This window comes from Porites lutea, chromosome 7 (genome assembly GCF_958299795.1).
Source record: "Porites lutea chromosome 7, jaPorLute2.1, whole genome shotgun sequence".
NCBI lineage: Eukaryota > Metazoa > Cnidaria > Anthozoa > Scleractinia > Poritidae > Porites > Porites lutea.
In genome coordinates this window covers 490,487-509,616 of record NC_133207.1, presented here as the reverse complement: position 1 = coordinate 509,616, position 19,130 = coordinate 490,487, and the positions used below count along the sequence as shown (strand labels likewise).

Below are 19,130 nucleotides of genomic sequence, written 5' to 3'. Positions count from 1 at the left end.
ACCATGCACTAAGTTGTAATTATCAAGCATGGGACGCAGTGATGAAACACCGAGAAGGGAGTTAAAAATACGACGCACTACAGCGGAGTATTTTTGACGAACTTCGAGGTGTATTATCTGGTGATAAAACACTGTGTCGAATGCGAGAAGGAGAAGTTAAGGATGCAAAAATGAGCAGTTTTTCATCTGATTTCCCCCTTTTTTACTTTATGAATTATTTAATAATGAGTTTGAGAAGGACAAGGACAAAAACCAAAGAACTTCCCTCCACGTTATACAACTAAACTCTTCTCTTTTTCAAGCAAACTTTGCAAAAAAAAGTTATTGGTTGTGCACCAGCATGGCCGCCTTGTCACTTAGCTAAAAACTACCAATCAGGAGGCGATTATCCTGTACCAATAGGTCACTTTTGTTCGACCTCGTTCCGAGCGGATAATAAAGGGCCAATGGGTAATTTTATTAATACTTGTACCCTTGAGTCTAGACACCAAATTCGCCTTATCTTAAAAATTCTCCAAATCCTATTATACTTGACAAAGAGTTAACAAGGAAACAAAAAAACGAAAGGTTGCAATTATTATATGCAATATGTACTATCCTGTAGTTGACGGGCGTATTTTTCTGGTGAGCGAGAGATTAGAATTTTCGAAAGACCTTAGATAACAATTACCTGAACCAGGTTGGTGTTCAGCAGTTTTGGTGAAAACGCGGGCTCATAAAACTGTTATCAAGGATTGTCAGAATTTTCCTGCAGTCGCCATCTTTGATTTTGAAAGCTAAGAAAGACTGGGGAAAGAAAGGTCGAATTGGGGTAGGAGGAGAGTAAAGAAGAACACACCGTTTTTTAGCTATTTCTTTAGCCTGTTCACGCTAATTACGTCGTCGCTTGTTTCTCTCTCCCCAGTTCCCACTCTTTCACTACGTATTGTGCTTGCAGTTGAGCACCATAAGCAAAGAAAATTCTAATGATTACCCCCACCCATGATCTAGGCTATAATACGAATGAAAACGAGAAAAAATAGCAAAATGGGATTTGGGATAACGGAACCCCTTATATTTAACCACGCAAAAAAGAAGAAAGCACTTAAAGCCAAGCTCTGTTAACGATTGTTAGTTTATTCAGCTGAAAGGTTGTCCCAACACTTTATTTAATTTTGACACAATGGATCAAGAAAAGAGGCTAAAACTACCAAAAAACACTCGTGCATCGGAAAAAATCCTGGTGCATTTCAAATCAAGAACGCGCCAAAAAAGCTGTGGTAAGTTTTCATGTAGGCTATCCCAGCATAGTGCGTGGCGGCCACGGTAATGACGTCACCAGCTTTAAGATGAAACACCCCACCTGTGGAAATCGTAAACTCGTCCCTTCGCAGCGAGTTCATTGGTGGATGAGCCATGGCGATCACTTTGTTGTTCACAAGGATAGAAATTCTGACAGGCTTTCCTCTGTAGCCACGCCAGTAAATTTGTTCATAAATGTAATAACGTCCAGGGATGGGTACAGTAAGTTTTCCGTCTTTATACTTCATACCGCCTGCGAGATGGCTGTAGGGAGCACTTAGAGTCCAGTCTTTGATTACTGCAAAACCATCAAACAACAGTGCGGTAAGTCTAACGTTTGGGTCCGCCGCAGTGGGTCCGCCCGGTGGCCCAAATTGCAGTTTTTATAATGAAACAAGTGGAAGATGGGTGACAAGATGAAATAAAAGCTGTATGGAAAGCGGCGTTACTAAAGATAAAATTCCAAACAGGAGTAAATTTATGCGTTTTACGCTTTGGAAAATTGTTTATCATTATTATTATTATTTAAATTCATGTAATTTTAAAAGAACCCGGCCCTATAAAACCTAGGAAAAGTTCCCAGAAAATTATCAACATGTCATTCATTGCCTGACCAGTAACCAGATAACAAATGAGTGTCCGCATGCAACGCATATCAGCTTGAGAATATGGACGGTGACAAAATCAAAATAATAGCATCCATAAACAAAGATATCGCTATTATGACCGATACCTTTGTTGACTTGGTAAGTGACATCCCCTTTATTAGCTCCCTCAATGTGAGCCGACGGTTTGTTTGGATCCTTGAAGAGACGGGATAAAGAGCATACAGTAAGATAAATAAATCTGAAATCCGACTTTAAATAACAAAGATAAAAAGGCAATGACTCATTTACCATGGAAGTGCTAACACTGAATGGGGGCCTAATTATTTGTTAGAGGCGGAATTCTCACTGTTCTTTTAGAAATGTCGATACTTGTCTCTAGGTAATACTTCAGAACTTTGCGTTTTCCCCGACTACAGAAGGTTGAATTTCGGCATAAACTGAACCCCTGAAGTCCAAAGGAACTTTGCAATTCGAAATGAGAAATGGAACTTCCTTGTTCACTTCACTACCTGATAGTTTTCAGGGGGATAGACAACGAACATGCAAGGATTCATTTTTGCACTTCGTATTTATTATTTCTTCTTCCGCTTTACGTTTGCTATCAGCTATTTTACTAAGCTCGCAAAATATAATATATTTTCTGACTTCTTGAGTTCGATTCCATCGCTTTCACTTTTTTATCGTGTACGGTGTATACGAACCTTGTAAAATCATCAAAGGAATATCTCACCGGTAACTTGCAATTACAAGGTGCAGACTTTCCTCCATCCCCTTTTGCACCTTTCATTCCAGCGTCTCCTTTACTACCTTTATCGCCCTTTTCACCCTAAAAAATACCAGACATGTTCCAGCGGGTTTTCCTCTTATTCAACCAAGCCAATGTTCATTAAGAATTTCAATCGAGTTAAAATATACCCGCATATGTAGTCACGTAAGGGGAATTGAAAAAAAGCAATTGCAGGTCTGACACTAAAACGTTTATAAATTAAAATAATATATTACAGCTGAAATGCGTGCGACTTTTTGCCACTATATAAAGGAAAGACGCGATGAAAACCGATGGATGATAAACGCCGACATAGAATATAGACGGGTTTAAATAGCGAGGGGAAATTGATTAAAAAATTAACAATTGTTGAGAGCGACTCAAACAATTTGCCTTTCGAAGACAGAGACAAACAACTGAACTGCGAAATACTGACAAATCATGATGACTTTGTGAAACGACGAGCTCAATAATTATTTTGTCATTCATGGGGGTATGTTCTTTTTGTATTGGAATTTGCAGACAATGGTCAAACTGAGCATGAGCATTTTGGCGAAAAAACCTGAATGACATGTAAAATGAAAATCTCAGTTACCTTAACTGCGTTTCCATGTTGCCCCACGTTGATATTGATCGGATTTCCTGGAGTTGCACAAATCTTCTAGGAAGCCAACGAAATGACTTCGCATTAAACAAAATCAACAATATTCGTTAAAACTTGAAAAATCAGTAAAACACTGAATCTGTTGGTTATCGATTTTAACCCAAACTTTTGTTTCGGAGTAGAGAAATGAACTGGTTACTTAAAGTCTCACTGTTAATGCAGAGAAACCGCACTTTTAATGTTAATTGCCCATCAAATAAACAGAAGTAAAAACTGTAGGAAACATCGGGTGTTAAGGAATAAGGGGGTGACTGAATTGAACTTTATGTGTTTGAGCTTGTTTGGGTCTGTTAATTGTTATTACAGTAAATCCTCTATTAATTCTCCAGGGGGGCTTATTTATTTCAAACACATTTGAGGAGGTGCTTAATAGAGACAGGGAAGTTTATATTGTTTAGCAAAGACGATGGTATCAGGTGGAAAAGCTCAGGTACAAGAAGTTGGAGGTCATGCAGCTGAGGATCCAACACAAATGCAAACTTTCAGCTGGTGCATAAACTATCCTGGATCAGGCCAGATGAAGTTTGACAGTAGTGGTTGATGAATACAGTCTGTCATAATAAATCTTATTAGTAGATAATAATAAGAGGCGGAGGCCTAAAATAGACGGGGGGGCCTTCCCCTGAAAAGGGAGGGTTTATTGGGGGGGGGAGTTAACAGAGGATTTACAGTAACAATGAAGAGTTTCCTTTCATTGGCAACCTTTGCTAGTGAACATGTCTGATCAGTGACTGTTTGTTCGTTCCCTGTTGCCAACAGCAACTGTACTGTTCTGCTATCCATCGATCTCTGCCCTTATGATGAGCAGACTGATGAAGCAGATGTACTGCCATTCCTTCCAAAAGCTCTTTTTTCTTCATAGAACACTTTCATGGACAATTGACTTTCCTTTAAAGACCCTTTTATTCAGGCAGGTACAAAAGTCGGACCGGATCAACTCGGACCGCCAGTCCGGGTCGGATCAACTCGGATCGACTCGGATCAACTCGGGTCGAATAAAAAAGTAAAAATAAAATAAAATTGGACTCGGATCAACTCGGATCATAGAAAAAAAAACAACTCGGATTATAAAAAGAAAAATAAAATCAGTCGGTATCACTTACTTTCACCCGCCATTTTGTTTTTTTGTCACGAACTCTTGGTTGCGTAAAGTAATTTTATTTTTATTTTTATTAATTTTAATGATACACTAGTGAGCAGCACACATACACTTCCAGTGAACATTTTTAATTTGGAAGGAGGTGAAATCATGTTCGCCCGGGACAACGAAAATTTTCGTACCCCAGGCGAGAATTGAACTCACGATCCTCCGAATACTACATGTTTATCGGACGTTCCGACCACTGAACCGGAGGGTCGCGAGTTCGATTCTTGCCTAGGGCATGGAAATTTCCTTGTCCAGGGCGAGCATGTGGTTTCTCCTCCTTCCAAGTTGAAAATGTTCACTGGAAATGTATGTGTGCTGCTCACTAGTGTATCATTAAAATTAAGTTTCAGAAGTCCTGCAGAAAAAAACAAAACAAACAGGAACAAACAAACACTCTTCGGTAACTATCTAAATGCGATCAACAGACCAGGCTTTTGACGCTTTTCTGATAAATAATTCAGTAGTCTAATAAATAAGCAAATATATACATTCTAGGCGACTGAAACTATCATTTCTTTACTGTCGAACCACAACCACGAGTTTATAACATGATCCGAGAGGAACTGACACTAGTAAAACAAAATGGCGCCTGAAAAAGAGAAAAAAAGGATGATCTGGCCTTTTTCACCCTCCAAATGGGTTAAACTTTCAGTTTTGCTGATTTAATTTAATTTTTTTTTATGATCCGAGTTGATCCGAGTCCAATTTTATTTTATTTTTATTTTTTTATTCGATCCGAGTTGGTCCGAGTCGATCCGAGTTGATCCGACCCGGACTGGCGGTCCGAGTTGATCCGGTCCGACTTTTGTACCTGCCTCTTTTATTCCCAAGCCATTTGTTGACGTTTAACTTTTTAAGTAAGTCTACTGATTTAACCCTGTGGTGTGACTATTCAAATCGTGCATTTTTTTAAACTTTGGCCTTCAGTCCTCCCATTTTTCTTGTAGCAAAATTCCTCATGAATATGTTGTTGTCATTAATTTTGTTCCAGAATGCTTACACTTACAGTCTGAGTGGTATCAACAGTATGGGGCGGCATATGGACATGCACACCAGACTGCCACACAATAGAAAACACTTGCAGGCATGCACTGTTGACAGACTACACATCAGTTATAGCTCGGACGGCTAAAAACCAGACAGCAAAGCTTGTTGCATGTTTTTCGGTGTCAGAATTTTACAACTGCATAGGTGTCCAAGTCAGTTTTGGTTCACTAGGTGAAAGCTACACAGTCAGCTGTCATGTGTCACACATCTTAGAACAATGAACAGTGAAAACATATAGTTCATAGCAGGGGCAAACTATCAGGGCTCTTTATATTGTTCGGTAAATAATACTTCTAGTTGTTTGGTCCCATGGCTGTAATTTGGTAGTTTGTGCTAGCAGTGTTGACTACTATGTAAGGATACAAGGTCTGGCTGTTTGTTCTAGATGTCACAGAAAGTTGCCTTGGTCCTCGAAACAAACTTAGAGTAAAGTGTTGAAAGCAGCATTATTTATTCCAGGTAAAAACTAGAAACTATTGGAACATTCATAAGTGTAGAGGCTGCTTCTGATTTTTCAAATAAAAAAATTATCTTTGAAGTTTGTGTTTATGAGAATAATAATTAATTTTTTAGTTTTATTCCTACTATGCCTTGTGGAGATAGACAGGGAAGTTATGATGCAGAACTTTGTTTCTGACAATTTGCAGCTCAATAAACTAAGAGAATAGATACTAGCTTTGGGCACAGTGACTTCTGGAAGTACTTTGGTGGACAATATTAATATATAGATTTAGCCAGGGCTAAAAGCGAAGCTCTTGTTAATAAAACCTGTAAACAAAAAAAATTAAATCGTCTAATGCTAAACGGAGAGGCCAATGGAAATGGCACCAATAGATCTAATTAGCAAAAAAACAAATTGCACGTGCAGCACACTTTTTTTTCTAATTAGCAAAACAAAAAAAATTTGCACGTGCAGCACGCTTTTCGTCCTTCTTTGCCGTTGTTTTGCACAACTACAACGCTGTTTTGTAGGACTAAACGTCAAACTTCCTAGTTGCACATTATTTTTATGGAGGAATTCTTACCCAATATTTTGTCTCCTGTGTTGATGTTCGCTTTTATTTTTCACTGCCGCGCTCAGTTTCACCTTGCTGGCCACTAGCATTTCTCATTGTCTCACAGTCGCTTTGAATTTTCACGTTTTTCTTCCTACAAAATTCTTCTCTTTTGTTCTCAGAAACTAGCTCTAGCTCAGTTTCTCTGTTATCCACGTGAGTGTAAACATCAAAAATAACGTTGAAAAAGACACCACTTTGTTGTTGTTTTTTCTTTCTAAAAGTCCGGGCGGCCATGCGATTTCTTTCCAAATAAAACCTTGAGTTGCATTTGGGTTGCCTTACCTATTAATTGAATTATTTTACATTGGTATGTCTGTGGTGCGGACGGACGGTCGGGCGGGCGGTCGGTGTACGGTCATGTGATTACCAAATTTTCTCGGATGGGTAGTTTACCACATTTCTTTACCCATGGTGCTCCGCTGCGCGCTTCGCGCGCGAGAGCTCCGCTATTATGATTGGTTGATGGGAATCTTAGGCAACTACTAACCAATCATTGTCATTCCAAACAATCCAGAAATCACTGTTACAAAGCTTGTACCTTTCTCCTGGTAGTTTATGAAGTGGTCAATTATAATCATAAACAGACAGCATTGTTTTTGAAATTGAATCCAATTGAAGCAAGAAATGACCACTGCTTGGGTCTACGCTCAGTGGAAGGGATGGACAGCAAATGTTACTGCTTCTCCAAACTAAAAAAATGCCCAATTTTTTTGTTAACGCCTTTAATATGGCAATCAGGTGCCAGGTATGATGTATAGTTATTTCTCCTGGTTTAATTTTCATAAGTTAAGAAATTGAAAGCAAAACTAAAACCATGTAAGAAGAGAGATTTTTATATCTGACTGCGATTCAATGTTACGAAATCGTGCAACAATCACAAAATAATGAAGTAAAAATTAAGATTGCTACTGAGGCACTTTGTACAAAACTGACACCCATAAGCAAAGAAGTTGTCCGAAACTTTGGTCCAAAAATGTTTAAGAATTTTTCACATCGCCATTTTAATATATTGTTATACTAGCCTACATTATAATTTTATTTCTCTAAAATTTCATGGCTAACATGCATTAGTTTAGCTTTCATAGGTGGTGATTATGTTGGGGAGGTGTAATGTTTCACGTATTTAAAAGGCCAATTTTAACAACGAGCATCAGAAGCATGTCCAACCGAGCACATGGTAAACATCGAACACACTGTCAATGTGCAAAGTATGGGATATACAGGAGGGGCAGTGGAGAGCCAGGAGACTTTGTGCTCATTTCAGGGTTGTCAGAAAGTTTTGAAGTAAACAGCTGAGTTGTAAAAGTAAGCGGCCAGTCCAGGAATATTATATTTAAGAAACGCCATCCATAAAGAAATGCCAAGCAGAGTACATGGCCGATACCTAACCAGGTAGGCGGTGATTTTCGCAGGCAGCCAGCTACTTTTGACAACTCTGCCATTTGCATGTTAGTCAGACAACTGCAAGCTACACAGGCTAACCTTACTTGGGAAATAAATGCAAGGCAGGACCTCTGTTCACTATTTAAGTTATTACAACTATTATTTTTTAATGTACAGTGATCATAATAATCATGAATGTTTCTTATCTATTTCCTGAACACTTATAAGTAGGAGAAGGGTAATTTTTTCATTGCTTGTACTAATCAAGTTGCTGTCACGTCATTCTCATTGGTTGCTTTCCAGATCATGTGCACATAGTATGCAGGAAACTCAACTTTTCCAAGTGGTTCAAAGTCACCAAAAACTTCATGCCTTACTTCCTCACCAAAAATGCCTTTGAGAAGGCTGCTGAAGGTTTTCAGGCGAAGTGGACAGTATGACAGACGGAATTTGCTGCAAATAATTACAACATCTGTCAATAATAAATAATAATACCTAAGATACATCTATTTTATTTTAATTATGATATTCAGCATAAGGAGGAAAACTGAAAAGATTCAGCTGTTACTGATTACAACGTTCCACTTTCCAAACCAACCTGTGGGCATCTATAGATTATTGATTTTACCTGACTTCTCCATCAGTTGACTTCCTTTTCTTTGCTTTTGGTTCTTCTCCCTCTTCCATAAAATCTTCTGATGCTTTGGAGGGGTCAACGGTGTAGTCCAGAGTTATCATACTTTCTCTACCGTCCACGTACAGTACAGAGGTCTTGATGCCTTCAATGCAGTCACTCTACAATCAGACAAAAAAATGATTATTATTCTCTGTATTATAGAATCCACTTGTGATGACGTGTAGTTCATTCGTGATGACATGGCCAACTATGCAGTTGGAGTGATGGACTTGCAGTCCACAGGACTCAATTTCATTAATTCGGTAATTATATTATAACAGCATCCCTAAACACTCCCTCCATACCCATACCTGGCTTTGAGACCTCCTGTTACCCTCTTGTACTGAAGTTGCCATTATTTTATCCCTGCAAGCGCATTCAAATATACAAACTCACATTGTAGTATAAATTCTTTGAGGGGGCTTTGCCAGTATCAAGAATGGCATCATAATTCCGGTGATCAATAAAGAGAACTCCGCCTGGTTTCAACATATCTTTGAAGTTCTCAATCGCCAGTTTCTGATTACTAAGATCTCCTTGAAAATCTGGCAAGTGGGCAAATGAATTGCCAAGGCAGATAACGGCATCAAATCCTCCTTCAGGTACTGTAATCTGAGTTTCTTGCAAGGACAGCCAGTTACCCTCTTCAATTTCTGGAAGAAAAGTTACAAGTTAGTAGCCATAAGTGTTCTCACATCTTACATAAATAATATAATTTTTTATCCATTTGATTATGCAGCTTCTCTATCTCAAACGCAAGATTTTTCACCTCTCGGAAATTAAGGATTTTTAGGAAAACCGTAAAAAAAGGCATTGATCTGGAAAAATCCAAAGGCATTCACATAAAATTTAAACGTTCAAAAAGTCTTATAATACTCTACAACTACCACTGCTGATATGATGTATTATTGCGGAAATGGTTAATGATGTCATACATGATCTGAAGTGTTAATTGGAGAATGGTTCCTCTATAACATGAACAGAATCATGGCACCAATCATCATAATACTGATGAGAACTTACCCCAGTTATCAAAAGCTTCCTCTTTCCGACGCTGCCATCGAATCTTCCATGCCTGTTTTAACATTTTATCACTAGCATCTGTGCTTGTCACCTTAAAGTTGTTTTCAAGCAGCATTATGGAATCAACCCTTAAGCAAAACAAGAGAGCGAGGGTCAAAAAGTTAATGTTCTGTAAAATGCACCTGACCAAAATATCATATGGTGTCATGTATCAGCAAAAACTGCCAGGAGTGTAGTCTTAATGACTCCAAAAAAAATTAAGAGAAAAAATTAGAGTGTTGTTGTTGGATGGTGATAGCCAGAATCCAGTCTCATCTGTTTCAAATGTTTTGGTGAGTTATGATCACGAAACAATAAATATTATCAAAAATTATTAAGGATTTGGACTGCTGTTCTGTGCTTTGGCTTTGGCTTCATTTACTTCATTGTACTTTGGCTAACATATGGTCACTATCAATCATAACAAACATAACAATCATAACTACAGTTGAAATCTTTGTGTTAAGAAGTTCCTCCCTATAACTACTATAATCTCTATAATCTTTAACCTACAATCATTATGAGTCAAAGATAGGACAATGTATCAGTCTCTACTTTGATCCCAAGATTAATAAAGTATTATTGATGGAAGGAAAATTTGATAGAGGTTTGAAAATTTCATGCTTTTTTACTTCATTTGTTTACTGTCACTTAAATCAGTGTTTTAATTTGATATCCAGACACCTCAACATTCTAGATATCTCTTGATTTCTGTAGTACCCTGCGAGCAGTGGTTTCTCCAGGCCAGGCGCTACGGGAGAGTTTCTCTCCTGTAGCGTCAGGCCTGGAGAAACCACTGCTCGCAGGGTATTTCTGCAGAGGCAACACCTTAGCTTTCCACATTTGATATCTTTCCACTTGAATATTAAACCTCTGTTATTGTATTGTCCAACTCACTTCTACTAGACAGTATGTTATTCATTATCAAAAGTTACCTGCAGGGTAGTTGGTATCCTTCCTTTTTTATCAAGCTCCAAGACTTGAAAGGAGAAGGAAGGTCAACCTTATTTGAGAAACTGGAAACATCCTGCAGTTCCATTAGATTTTCAAATCTAGGAACTCATATTTGTCAGGTAGCTATCTGTAAATAAACATCAACACCAGAGGAAATTTAAGAAACATATGCTACAAGGTGCAAAGATCACTTACTCCCCCACCCTATTATATTGCAAACGAAAATTTACAAATAATAATAACATTGTTGTAAACAAAAGTAACAGATTTCAGAGAAACTAGTAGAAGTGACAGAACTTGCTTTAACACCGAGAAGACAATGTGAATGAAATTAGATATAGAAATCTATTTTCACACCGTTCACTACAAAAGTCAAACATGGCTTCATTGTTTGAGCTCTCATCCTTTCATCCCCACAGACCAAGGATGCAGGCTTTCAAGAGGCCCCTGTAGTGGTGGGGTAGGAGAAGCTGAAGGAGATGTGGGAACACTGGGCAAGTCTCCATGTCCCATATACAGCTGTTTCGAGAAAGGTTGTCGAAAAAAGTGCACGTGACAATCTTGAAAGGTATTGTGGGTGGTTTTTAGTTCACTGTTTTTCAAAGAAATTTCAAAGAATTGCACAACAGGCCATGGACGTATGTTTTGGAGGGCTAAAGGAAAGCAACAGAAGAAGGTTTGACAGCTTCAGTGTCAAGAACAAGTGTATTAATCATATCCCATATTACCTTTCGGGATTTTCGCGTGCACAGCTTTTGCGACAACCTTTCTCGAAATAGCTATATATGTATGTTACTATGTGTTTGTAGATATCTTTTCTCTGTCACTGAGTCTTAATTTTATTGTTTGTCACTATTTTACCTGCCATTTTTAAATTTGAAATGATGTTTTATTAAAGGCCATGTTGCTTGCCAGCATTTTTTTTCCATAACAAGACCTCACTGAAGGTTTTTTCTACCTCATCTGAACATGCTGAAGCGTGATCAGCCTCTTTTTAAATCAGGAGCCCATGACTAGCTTCTGTTTTAAATGAAGTGTGAAAAGTGTGTGGATGAGTAGTTTTTTATTATTTATTTAAACTTTATAGAATAGATTACCAACATTGACGTTAAGACAATTGACAGTTTTGTTGTTTCCTATCGCTGCTTAGCCTTGGCAAGAACAAAAAACCTCGTCACACTTAATTCTAAAAACAATAGAAACGTAAACAGTGCAGTGGCTTGCTCACTTCCTTCACGTGCCATCACGTCGCTCGAAAAAACCTGAATACAACCTGACGTTACCCTGGTGTAACCGGCTTGGAAACAATATGTTGGTGTGTTCATATCTTTCAAATATGCCACGAATCGAAGGTTTTTGTCACGAAAAAATCGGAACAACCAAAAAAGGTATCCTGTCTTTCTAGCCTAATGTTTCTTCTTTTTTGTTGAGTAAAAATCGATTGGAGATCATAAGTTACTACCTTCGTATGCTAATACACTTAAAGACGTAAAGAGAAAACAACAAAACTTAAGCTGTTATGAGCAACACGAGTTTTCCATTTCATATCCTCATCAACGTGTTTTAAGTCTTAAAAGTTCGCTTTACCTACTTTATACACCAACATTTTTCTCACCCCGTGCCACAAGCGACATCCAAGATGTGTCTGATCCCGTTTTCGTTCAAAAGATTACAGAAGAACTCCCTGTATGAATCAGTTCTCTTCTTGTGTCCGCCAATATAGTGTTGCCAAACTCTTGCTGCCTTGCCATCGGCGTATTGATCGGGAATACCCGACACTCCGATTCCAAGGGAACGGGTTCGATAGATGCTATCAACCATTGTGGACTCTTTGAACGTCCTTTCCGCCCGCAATTAAAGTGAAAGGGATTTTCGTAGTTTGTATTAAGACTTTCAAGTTGTAAACAAGTGGTCAGGCAGAATGACTGGAAAGACTTGTTTTGAAGCCGTTATATGGCAATCTCTTTGTTCTATGTATGCCCTTTATGGAAAGTATCGCCTAATAAGGTGAATGACTAGGGGCGTGACTACGCAAGAAAAAATCCCGCGAAATTCGCGTGACTAGAGTTTACAACGTTCAGCTGTCCTTCACAACAGCTGTCCAAGCTGACTGATGACGACTATGCAATAACTTGTAATCACTGCTAATATGTCAAGAATGGGACGCAGTGTTTCATCACCAGATGAAACATCGAGAAAAGAGTTAAAAATACGACGCACTACAGCGGAGTATTTTTGACGAACTTCGAGTTGTATTATCTGGTGATAAAACACTGTTTAAGGATGCAAAAATAAGCAGTTTTTCATCTGATTTCCCCCGTGTTTTTTCTTAATGAATTATTTAATAATGAGTTTGAGAAGGACAAGGAAAAAACGAAACAACTTCCCTCCACGTTATGCAACTAAACTCTTCTCTTTTTCAAGCAAACTTTGCGAAAAAAAGTTTTTGGTGTGTGCACCAGCATGGCTGTCTTGTCGCTTAGCTAAAAACTACCAATCAGAAGGCGATTATCCTGTACCAATAGATCACTTTTGTTTGACCTCGTTCCGAGGGGATATTAAAGGGCCAATGGGTAATTTTACGAATACTTGTACTCTTAAATCTGGAACAGGAGCCTGGAAACAAATCCGCTTTATCTTAACATTCTCTAACTCCTATTATACTTGACAAAGAGTTAACAAAGAAACGAAAAAACGAATGGTTGAAATTATATGCAATATGTACTATCCTGTAGTTGACAGGCATATTTTTCCTGGTGAGCGAGAGATTAGAATTTTCGGAAGACCTTAGATAACAATAACTTGAACCATCGATGAACCAGGTTGGTGTTCAGCAGTTTTTGGTGAAAACGACGGTGAAAACAAGAGTTTTGGCCAAGTGCTCAGTCTCGCGGACTCATAAAACTGTTATCAAGGATTTTCAGAATTTTCCTGCAGTCGCCATCTTTGATTTTGAAAGCAAAGAAAGACTGGGGAAAGAAAGGTCGAATTGGGGTAGGAGGAGAGTAAAGAAGAACACACCGTTTTTTAGCTATTTCTTTAGCCTGTTCAGGCTAATTAGGATAGTAGAGAGTGGCGCGAAATGAAGAGGTGAGGAATCTTACGTCGTCCTCGCTTGTTTCTCTCTCCCCAGTCCCCGCTCCTTCACTACGTGTTGTGCTTGCAGTTGAGCACCATCAGCTAAGAAAATTCTTAGTGATTACCGACAACCATAATCTAAGCTTTAATGGGAATGAAAACGAGAAAAAATAGCAAAATGGGATTTCGGATACGCGGAACCCCTTATATTATAACGACGAAAAAAAGAAGAAAACACTTAATGCTCTGTTAACAATTGTTAGTTTATTCAGCTGAAAGTTTGACCCAACACTTTATTTAATTTTGACACAATGGATCAAGAAAAGAGGCTAAAACTACCAAAAAACACTCGTGCACTGGAAAAAATCCTGGTGCATTTCAAATCAAGAACGCCCCAAAGAAGCTGTGGTAAGTCCCCATGTAGACTGTCCCAACAAGGTACGTGGGGGCCACTGTAATGACGTCACCAGCTTTAAGATGAAACACTCCGCCTGTGGAAATCGTAAACTCGTCCCTTCGCAACGAGTTCAGTGGTGGTTGAGCCATGGCGATCACTTTGTTGTTCACAAGGATAGAAATTCTGACAGGCTTTCCTTTGAAACCACGCCAGTAAATCTGTTCGTAAATGTAGTAACGTCCAGGGATGGGTACAGTAAGTTTTCCGTCTTTATATTTCATACCGCCTGCGAGATGGCTGTAGGGAGCACTTAGAGTCCAGTCTTTGATTACTGCAAAACCATCAAACAACAGTCCGGTAAGTCTAACGTTTGGGTCCGCCGCAAGGGGTCCGCCCGGTGGCCCAAATTGCAATATTTGTAATGAAACAAGTGGAAGATGGGTAACAAGATGACATAAATAAAAGCTGTGTGGAAAGCCGCGTTACTAAAGATAAAATTCCAAACAGGAGTAAATTTATGCATTTTGAGCTTTGGAAAATTGTTTATTATTATTGTCATTGAAATTCATGTAATTTTAAAAGAACCCAGCCGTATAAAACTTAGGAAAAGTTCCCAGAAAATTATGAACATGTCATTCATTGCTTGACCAGTAACCCGATAACTCATGAGTATCCGCATGCAGCTCATATCAGCTTGAGAATATGGACGGTGACAAAATGAAAATAATAGCTTCCATAAACAAAGATATCGCTATTATGACCGATACCTTTGTTGACTTGGTAAGTGACATCTCCTTTATTAGCACCTTCAATGTGAGCCGACGGTTTGTTTGGATCCTTGAAGAGACGGGATAAAGAGCATACAGTAAGATAAATAAGTCTGAAATTCGACTTTAAATAACAAACATAAAAAGCTGATGACTCATTTACCATGGAAGTGCTAACACTGAATGGAGGCCTCATTATTCAGTTAGAGGCGGAATTTAAATTCTCACTGTTCTTTTAGGAATGTCGATACTCCCCTCCAGGTAATACTTCAGAACTTTGCGTTTTCCCCGACTACAAAAGGTTAAATTTCGGCATAAACTGAACCCCTGAAGTCCAAAGGAACTCCGAAATTCGAAATGAGAAGTGGAACTTCCTTGTTCACTTCGCTACCTGATAGTTTTCATGGGGATAGACAACTAAAATGCACGGATTCATTTTTGCACTTCGTATTTATTATTTCTTCTTCCGCTTTACGTTTGCTATCAGCCATTTTACTAAGCTCGCAAATATAATATATTTTCTGACTTCTTGAGTTCGATTCCATCGCTTTCACTTTTTTATCGTGTACGGTGTATACGAACCTTGTAAAATCATCAAAGGAATATCTCACCTGCAACTTGCAATTACAAGGTGCAGATTTTCCTCCATCCCCTTTTGCACCTTTCATTCCAGCGTCTCCTTTACTACCTTTATCGCCCTTTTCACCCTAAAAAATACAAGAAATTTTCCAGCGGGTTTTCCTCAAATTCAACCAAGCCAGTGTTGATTAAGAATTTCAATCGAGTTAGAATATACCCGTATATGTAGTCACATATGTAAGGGGAATTGAAAAAAAGCGATTGCACGTCTGACACTGAAACGTTTATAAATTAAGAATAATATTAACACCAGCTGAAATGCGACTCAAGGGATGATAAACGCCGACATAGAAAATAGACGGATTTAAATAGCGAGGGGAAATTGATTAAAAAATTAACAATTGTTAAGAGCAGACTCGAACAATTTGCCTTCCGAAGACAGAGACAAACAACTGAACTGCGAAATACTGACAAATCATGATATTTTGTGAAACGAAGAGCTCAATAATTGTTTTGTCATTCATCGGTATGTTCGTTTTGTATTGGAATTTGTAGGGAAATACGGAGCGGCTATTATCTCGCGAAGACAATGGTCAAACTAAGCATGAGCAAAGCATTAAGACCTTTAATCACAACTTCGGAAGAAAACCTGAATGACATATGAAATGAAAATCTCGGTTACCTTAACTGCGTTTCCTTGTTGCCCCACGTTGATATTGATCGGATTTCCTGGAGTTGCACAAATCTTCTAGGAAGCCAACGAAATAACTTCGCATTAAACAAAATCAACAATATTTGTTAAAACTTGAAAAATAAGTAAAACAATGAATTTAGTTCGTAAGAACTGTTGGTTATCGATTTTAACCCAAATTTTTGGTTCGCAGTAGAGAAATGAACTGGTTACTTAACGTCTCACTGTGAATACGGAGAAACCGCACTTTTAATGTTAACTGCTCATCAAATAAACTGAATAAACAGAAGTAAAAAGCTGTAGGAAGCATCGGGTATTAAGGAATGAGGGGTAAACTTACTTGGTTTCCAGAGACATTTTCTGCAGCTCGGCAAGAGCGGAAGCTGGTGAAAAACAGAACAGCAACAAGGACCACAACAAACTTCATTTCAACACTTGCAACAACTTGTTGTAAGGAGTTCAGGAGATTATGGAACGGCACTTGAAATGACTGCTTAATTTATTGCCTGTTAATAAAAAGCGAGAAGAAACAGGAAAACTCCTTTTAAAATATTGCTTTGTTTTACAATGACACATTGGCAAATTATGATGTGTTCATATTTTATTCATGCTAAGTCAGCTCAAAGAGCTTGAATTTCGTTCATGTTATTAAACAAACACGGAAAGACTGTTGCATCAGTCATTGATTCTTGACTGAAGGATTTTGATGAGAAAATCCTCGAAAATCTTGGGGAAAACTGATGAATATATCAATGCATCAAATAGTCTGTCTTGTCTTACTCAATCCCTGAATTCAGTTTTTCAGCTTAACTTTGATCATTCTTTTCACTGTACATGCATGTATATAATTTTACTCCAACAACAAACCTCATTTCGTTCACTTGGAGACCTTCAAAGGCCCTCGAATCACTGAGTCAAGCACCGGGGAAAGACCTTTCTTTTATTCTGTTACCAGCGTTAGCTGATCTACCGTCAGCTCCAAACTAATCTGAGAAAATCCTTCTTATAGGTTATGTAAAAAGTTCAAGGGAATAATTGAACAGAAATGCTACTTAATAAAAGACATTAGTTACGAGCCTTAGAAATCCATAAAAACTACTCAGATAACGAGAGTTAAAAATACGTTTCATTCTAAATGGGCTTATAGGTTTTCAACAAAGCCATCTTCTGTGTTTTTGTAACTACAACGGTATTTCGGCAGAAAAGCACCATAACTTTCATCTACAACTGTAAATCGGTATTGCCTGGAGTTACAAAGAGGCACAACGACAAAGAGTTCCAGATACGTGCCGGCCCCAGCCCAAAACTGAGAGAAATGTGTGAAGTCATGCCGCAAGATACACCTTTTTAATTTTTCTTAATCACTAAGTGTTTTGGAAAGATTTTTCGCCCGTTTCAAATCATATGCCCGAACTGAAGTCATCTGCGATAAAAAATTCCTTATTCCCTGAATCCGTGTAAAATGGCTATTACAATGCAAGTCCATAAATCTACAAATCAAATTTATTGATCATGCAGCTGTATTAACGAGGCTTCCATTCTAAAAATAAATGATTACAGTATGGATTTATTATCGATCAGACAAGGCTAAGAACTTAAAACACTTTCATTTTCCGTGAAAAGCCTTAAATGTTCGTCGTGAATGTCTTCTTGTAACTTTTGATTAAATGTCACGAAATGTTCAAGTCTTAAAACTTCAGTGCTCGAAGGAAATTTCATGCAGTTCAACTTTCGTTGCTCAACTTTCATAAGTACAAACCTAGTCTCCACTTTCTTACAGGACAACGCCCACAGGAATCAGTGTTTTGAGACTCAAGCACTTCTGAAGCAAAAATTCTAAATAAACTTCCTCCAAACATTCCAGCCCAAGTTTTAACTTTTTTTCTTTTATCCACAGAGTTGACCGAAACTTAGCCTGCGAAAACAGCCGTTTCTCCGCGCTCCTCGCTGTTTCCTCCGCGCGAAACGTCTCCAGTGGCAAAGAGCGAGGAGAAACAGATGTTTTAATAGGCTAATCGCAACTTTATCTTTTGATTCTTGTTAGTATGGATTCAGTGTTTTTTTTTTTTCAAAATGCTACATTGGCATGAACAAGGTCTTCCTCCAGTGTTCCTTAACACTAAAAAAGGAATTCCACAGATAGTAAAATTTTGTTTTCTTAATCAACTCCAAACGTTTTGTCTAAAACGCAATCAGTCCTCGCTCAGGAAAAAAAATTTGTATTTGTATTGGCTGAAAGATTCCCTGTTCTTATTTTTTATTTCACCCTTATAACAGCTACCTTAGCTGCTATTTACGATCAATTTTACCTCATCAAAACACACAGTAACCAGTAGATCTGAAACAAGCCGCTGTTCCATCAAACAAAGTTTTCTCTCATTTTAAATTCTGTTTTCAGATTATTCGCAAGTGTCAAGAATTGTGCTGACTGACTGATTTCAGCCTTTCTAATATTGCTTAAAACTGGCATAGATTTTAAAAATACACATCTGCAATGCTACTAGGTCTGATATGCGTCTTTTTCTTTGTTCTCAGAGCGCAAAAAGTTGGTAGAATCTACAAAGTTTCCTTTAATTTTCCTACAAGCGTACGTGGAGAGACTGAAGAAACTCCCCACGTGTCCTTGATCACGGACACGTGCATCTACTCAGACGCTAAATAAAAATCAGATACTAAAGATGTTCTACGTTTTTGTGATCAACATCGGTAAAATCATGCTTGAAATATATTACTCAAAAGACATCGTGAGAGAATTGTTTGTTTTTGAAACTTCATTTTTCTCATGAAATATCCAGGAATCTTCTTAAAAGGTCGTCATTTTGGCCATCTCGGGAACGGGTGTCACGAGCGATCGTGCGAGTATCCGTATATGCGTCAAGTTTCTGGCTTTACTCTGCGGTAGTTTTTTGTGAACGGTTCATTAGCTTGGAAGTTATTTATTCAAATCTCAATGTAATTTTGACCTGACTTCA

General features: G+C 38.2%; 2 protein-coding genes across 3 annotated transcripts; both read right to left on the bottom strand.

Annotated features, from left to right (window-relative positions):
* Nucleotides 1-7,388: 7,388 nt before the first annotated feature.
* LOC140942975 (glycine N-methyltransferase-like) lies at nt 7,389-12,530 on the bottom strand. Of its 2 annotated transcripts, XM_073391999.1 has the most exons (6): nt 12,262-12,403; nt 10,628-10,773; nt 9,654-9,781; nt 9,027-9,283; nt 8,583-8,749; nt 7,389-8,407 (listed from the first exon to the last, which is right to left on the bottom strand). In XM_073391999.1, the coding sequence occupies exons 2-6, from the start codon at nt 10,729-10,731 to the stop codon at nt 8,218-8,220; spliced, it is 846 nt and encodes a 281-aa protein (XP_073248100.1). In that variant the 5' UTR covers nt 10,732-10,773; nt 12,262-12,403; the 3' UTR covers nt 7,389-8,217. The 2 variants fall into 2 exon arrangements, with proteins under 2 accessions (XP_073248100.1, XP_073248099.1); XM_073391998.1 differs by lacking the exon at nt 10,628-10,773 and having other exon boundaries at nt 12,262-12,530.
* Nucleotides 12,531-13,998: 1,468 nt separating this feature from the next.
* LOC140942983 (tumor necrosis factor-like) lies at nt 13,999-16,678 on the bottom strand. The gene is made up of 5 exons (XM_073392009.1): nt 16,499-16,678; nt 16,150-16,215; nt 15,500-15,595; nt 14,889-14,958; nt 13,999-14,452 (listed from the first exon to the last, which is right to left on the bottom strand). Exons 1-5 carry the CDS (start codon nt 16,583-16,585, stop codon nt 14,103-14,105), a joined length of 669 nt encoding a protein of 222 aa, XP_073248110.1. The 5' UTR covers nt 16,586-16,678; the 3' UTR covers nt 13,999-14,102.
* Nucleotides 16,679-19,130: the final 2,452 nt, after the last annotated feature.

What these genes read in the sequence shown, in the direction of transcription:
- LOC140942975 (XM_073391998.1), bottom strand. Translation starts at nt 12,467, where the DNA reads ATGGTTGATAGCATCTATCGAACCCGTTCCCTTGGAATCGGAGTGTCG. An exon ending in GGAAGCTTTTGATAACTGGG is followed by an intron (nt 9,284 to 9,653) that starts GTAAGTTCTCAT and finishes CTTTTCTTCCAG; the next exon opens with AAATTGAAGAGGGTAACTGG. An exon ending in TCAACTGATGGAGAAGTCAG is followed by an intron (nt 8,408 to 8,582) that starts GTAAAATCAATA and finishes AATTATTTGCAG; the next exon opens with CAAATTCCGTCTGTCATACT.
- LOC140942983 (XM_073392009.1), bottom strand. Translation starts at nt 16,585, where the DNA reads ATGAAGTTTGTTGTGGTCCTTGTTGCTGTTCTGTTTTTCACCAGCTTC. An exon ending in CTTGTAATTGCAAGTTGCAG is followed by an intron (nt 14,959 to 15,499) that starts GTGAGATATTCC and finishes CGTCTCTTCAAG; the next exon opens with GATCCAAACAAACCGTCGGC. An exon ending in CACTTACCAAGTCAACAAAG is followed by an intron (nt 14,453 to 14,888) that starts GTATCGGTCATA and finishes ATGGTTTTGCAG; the next exon opens with TAATCAAAGACTGGACTCTA.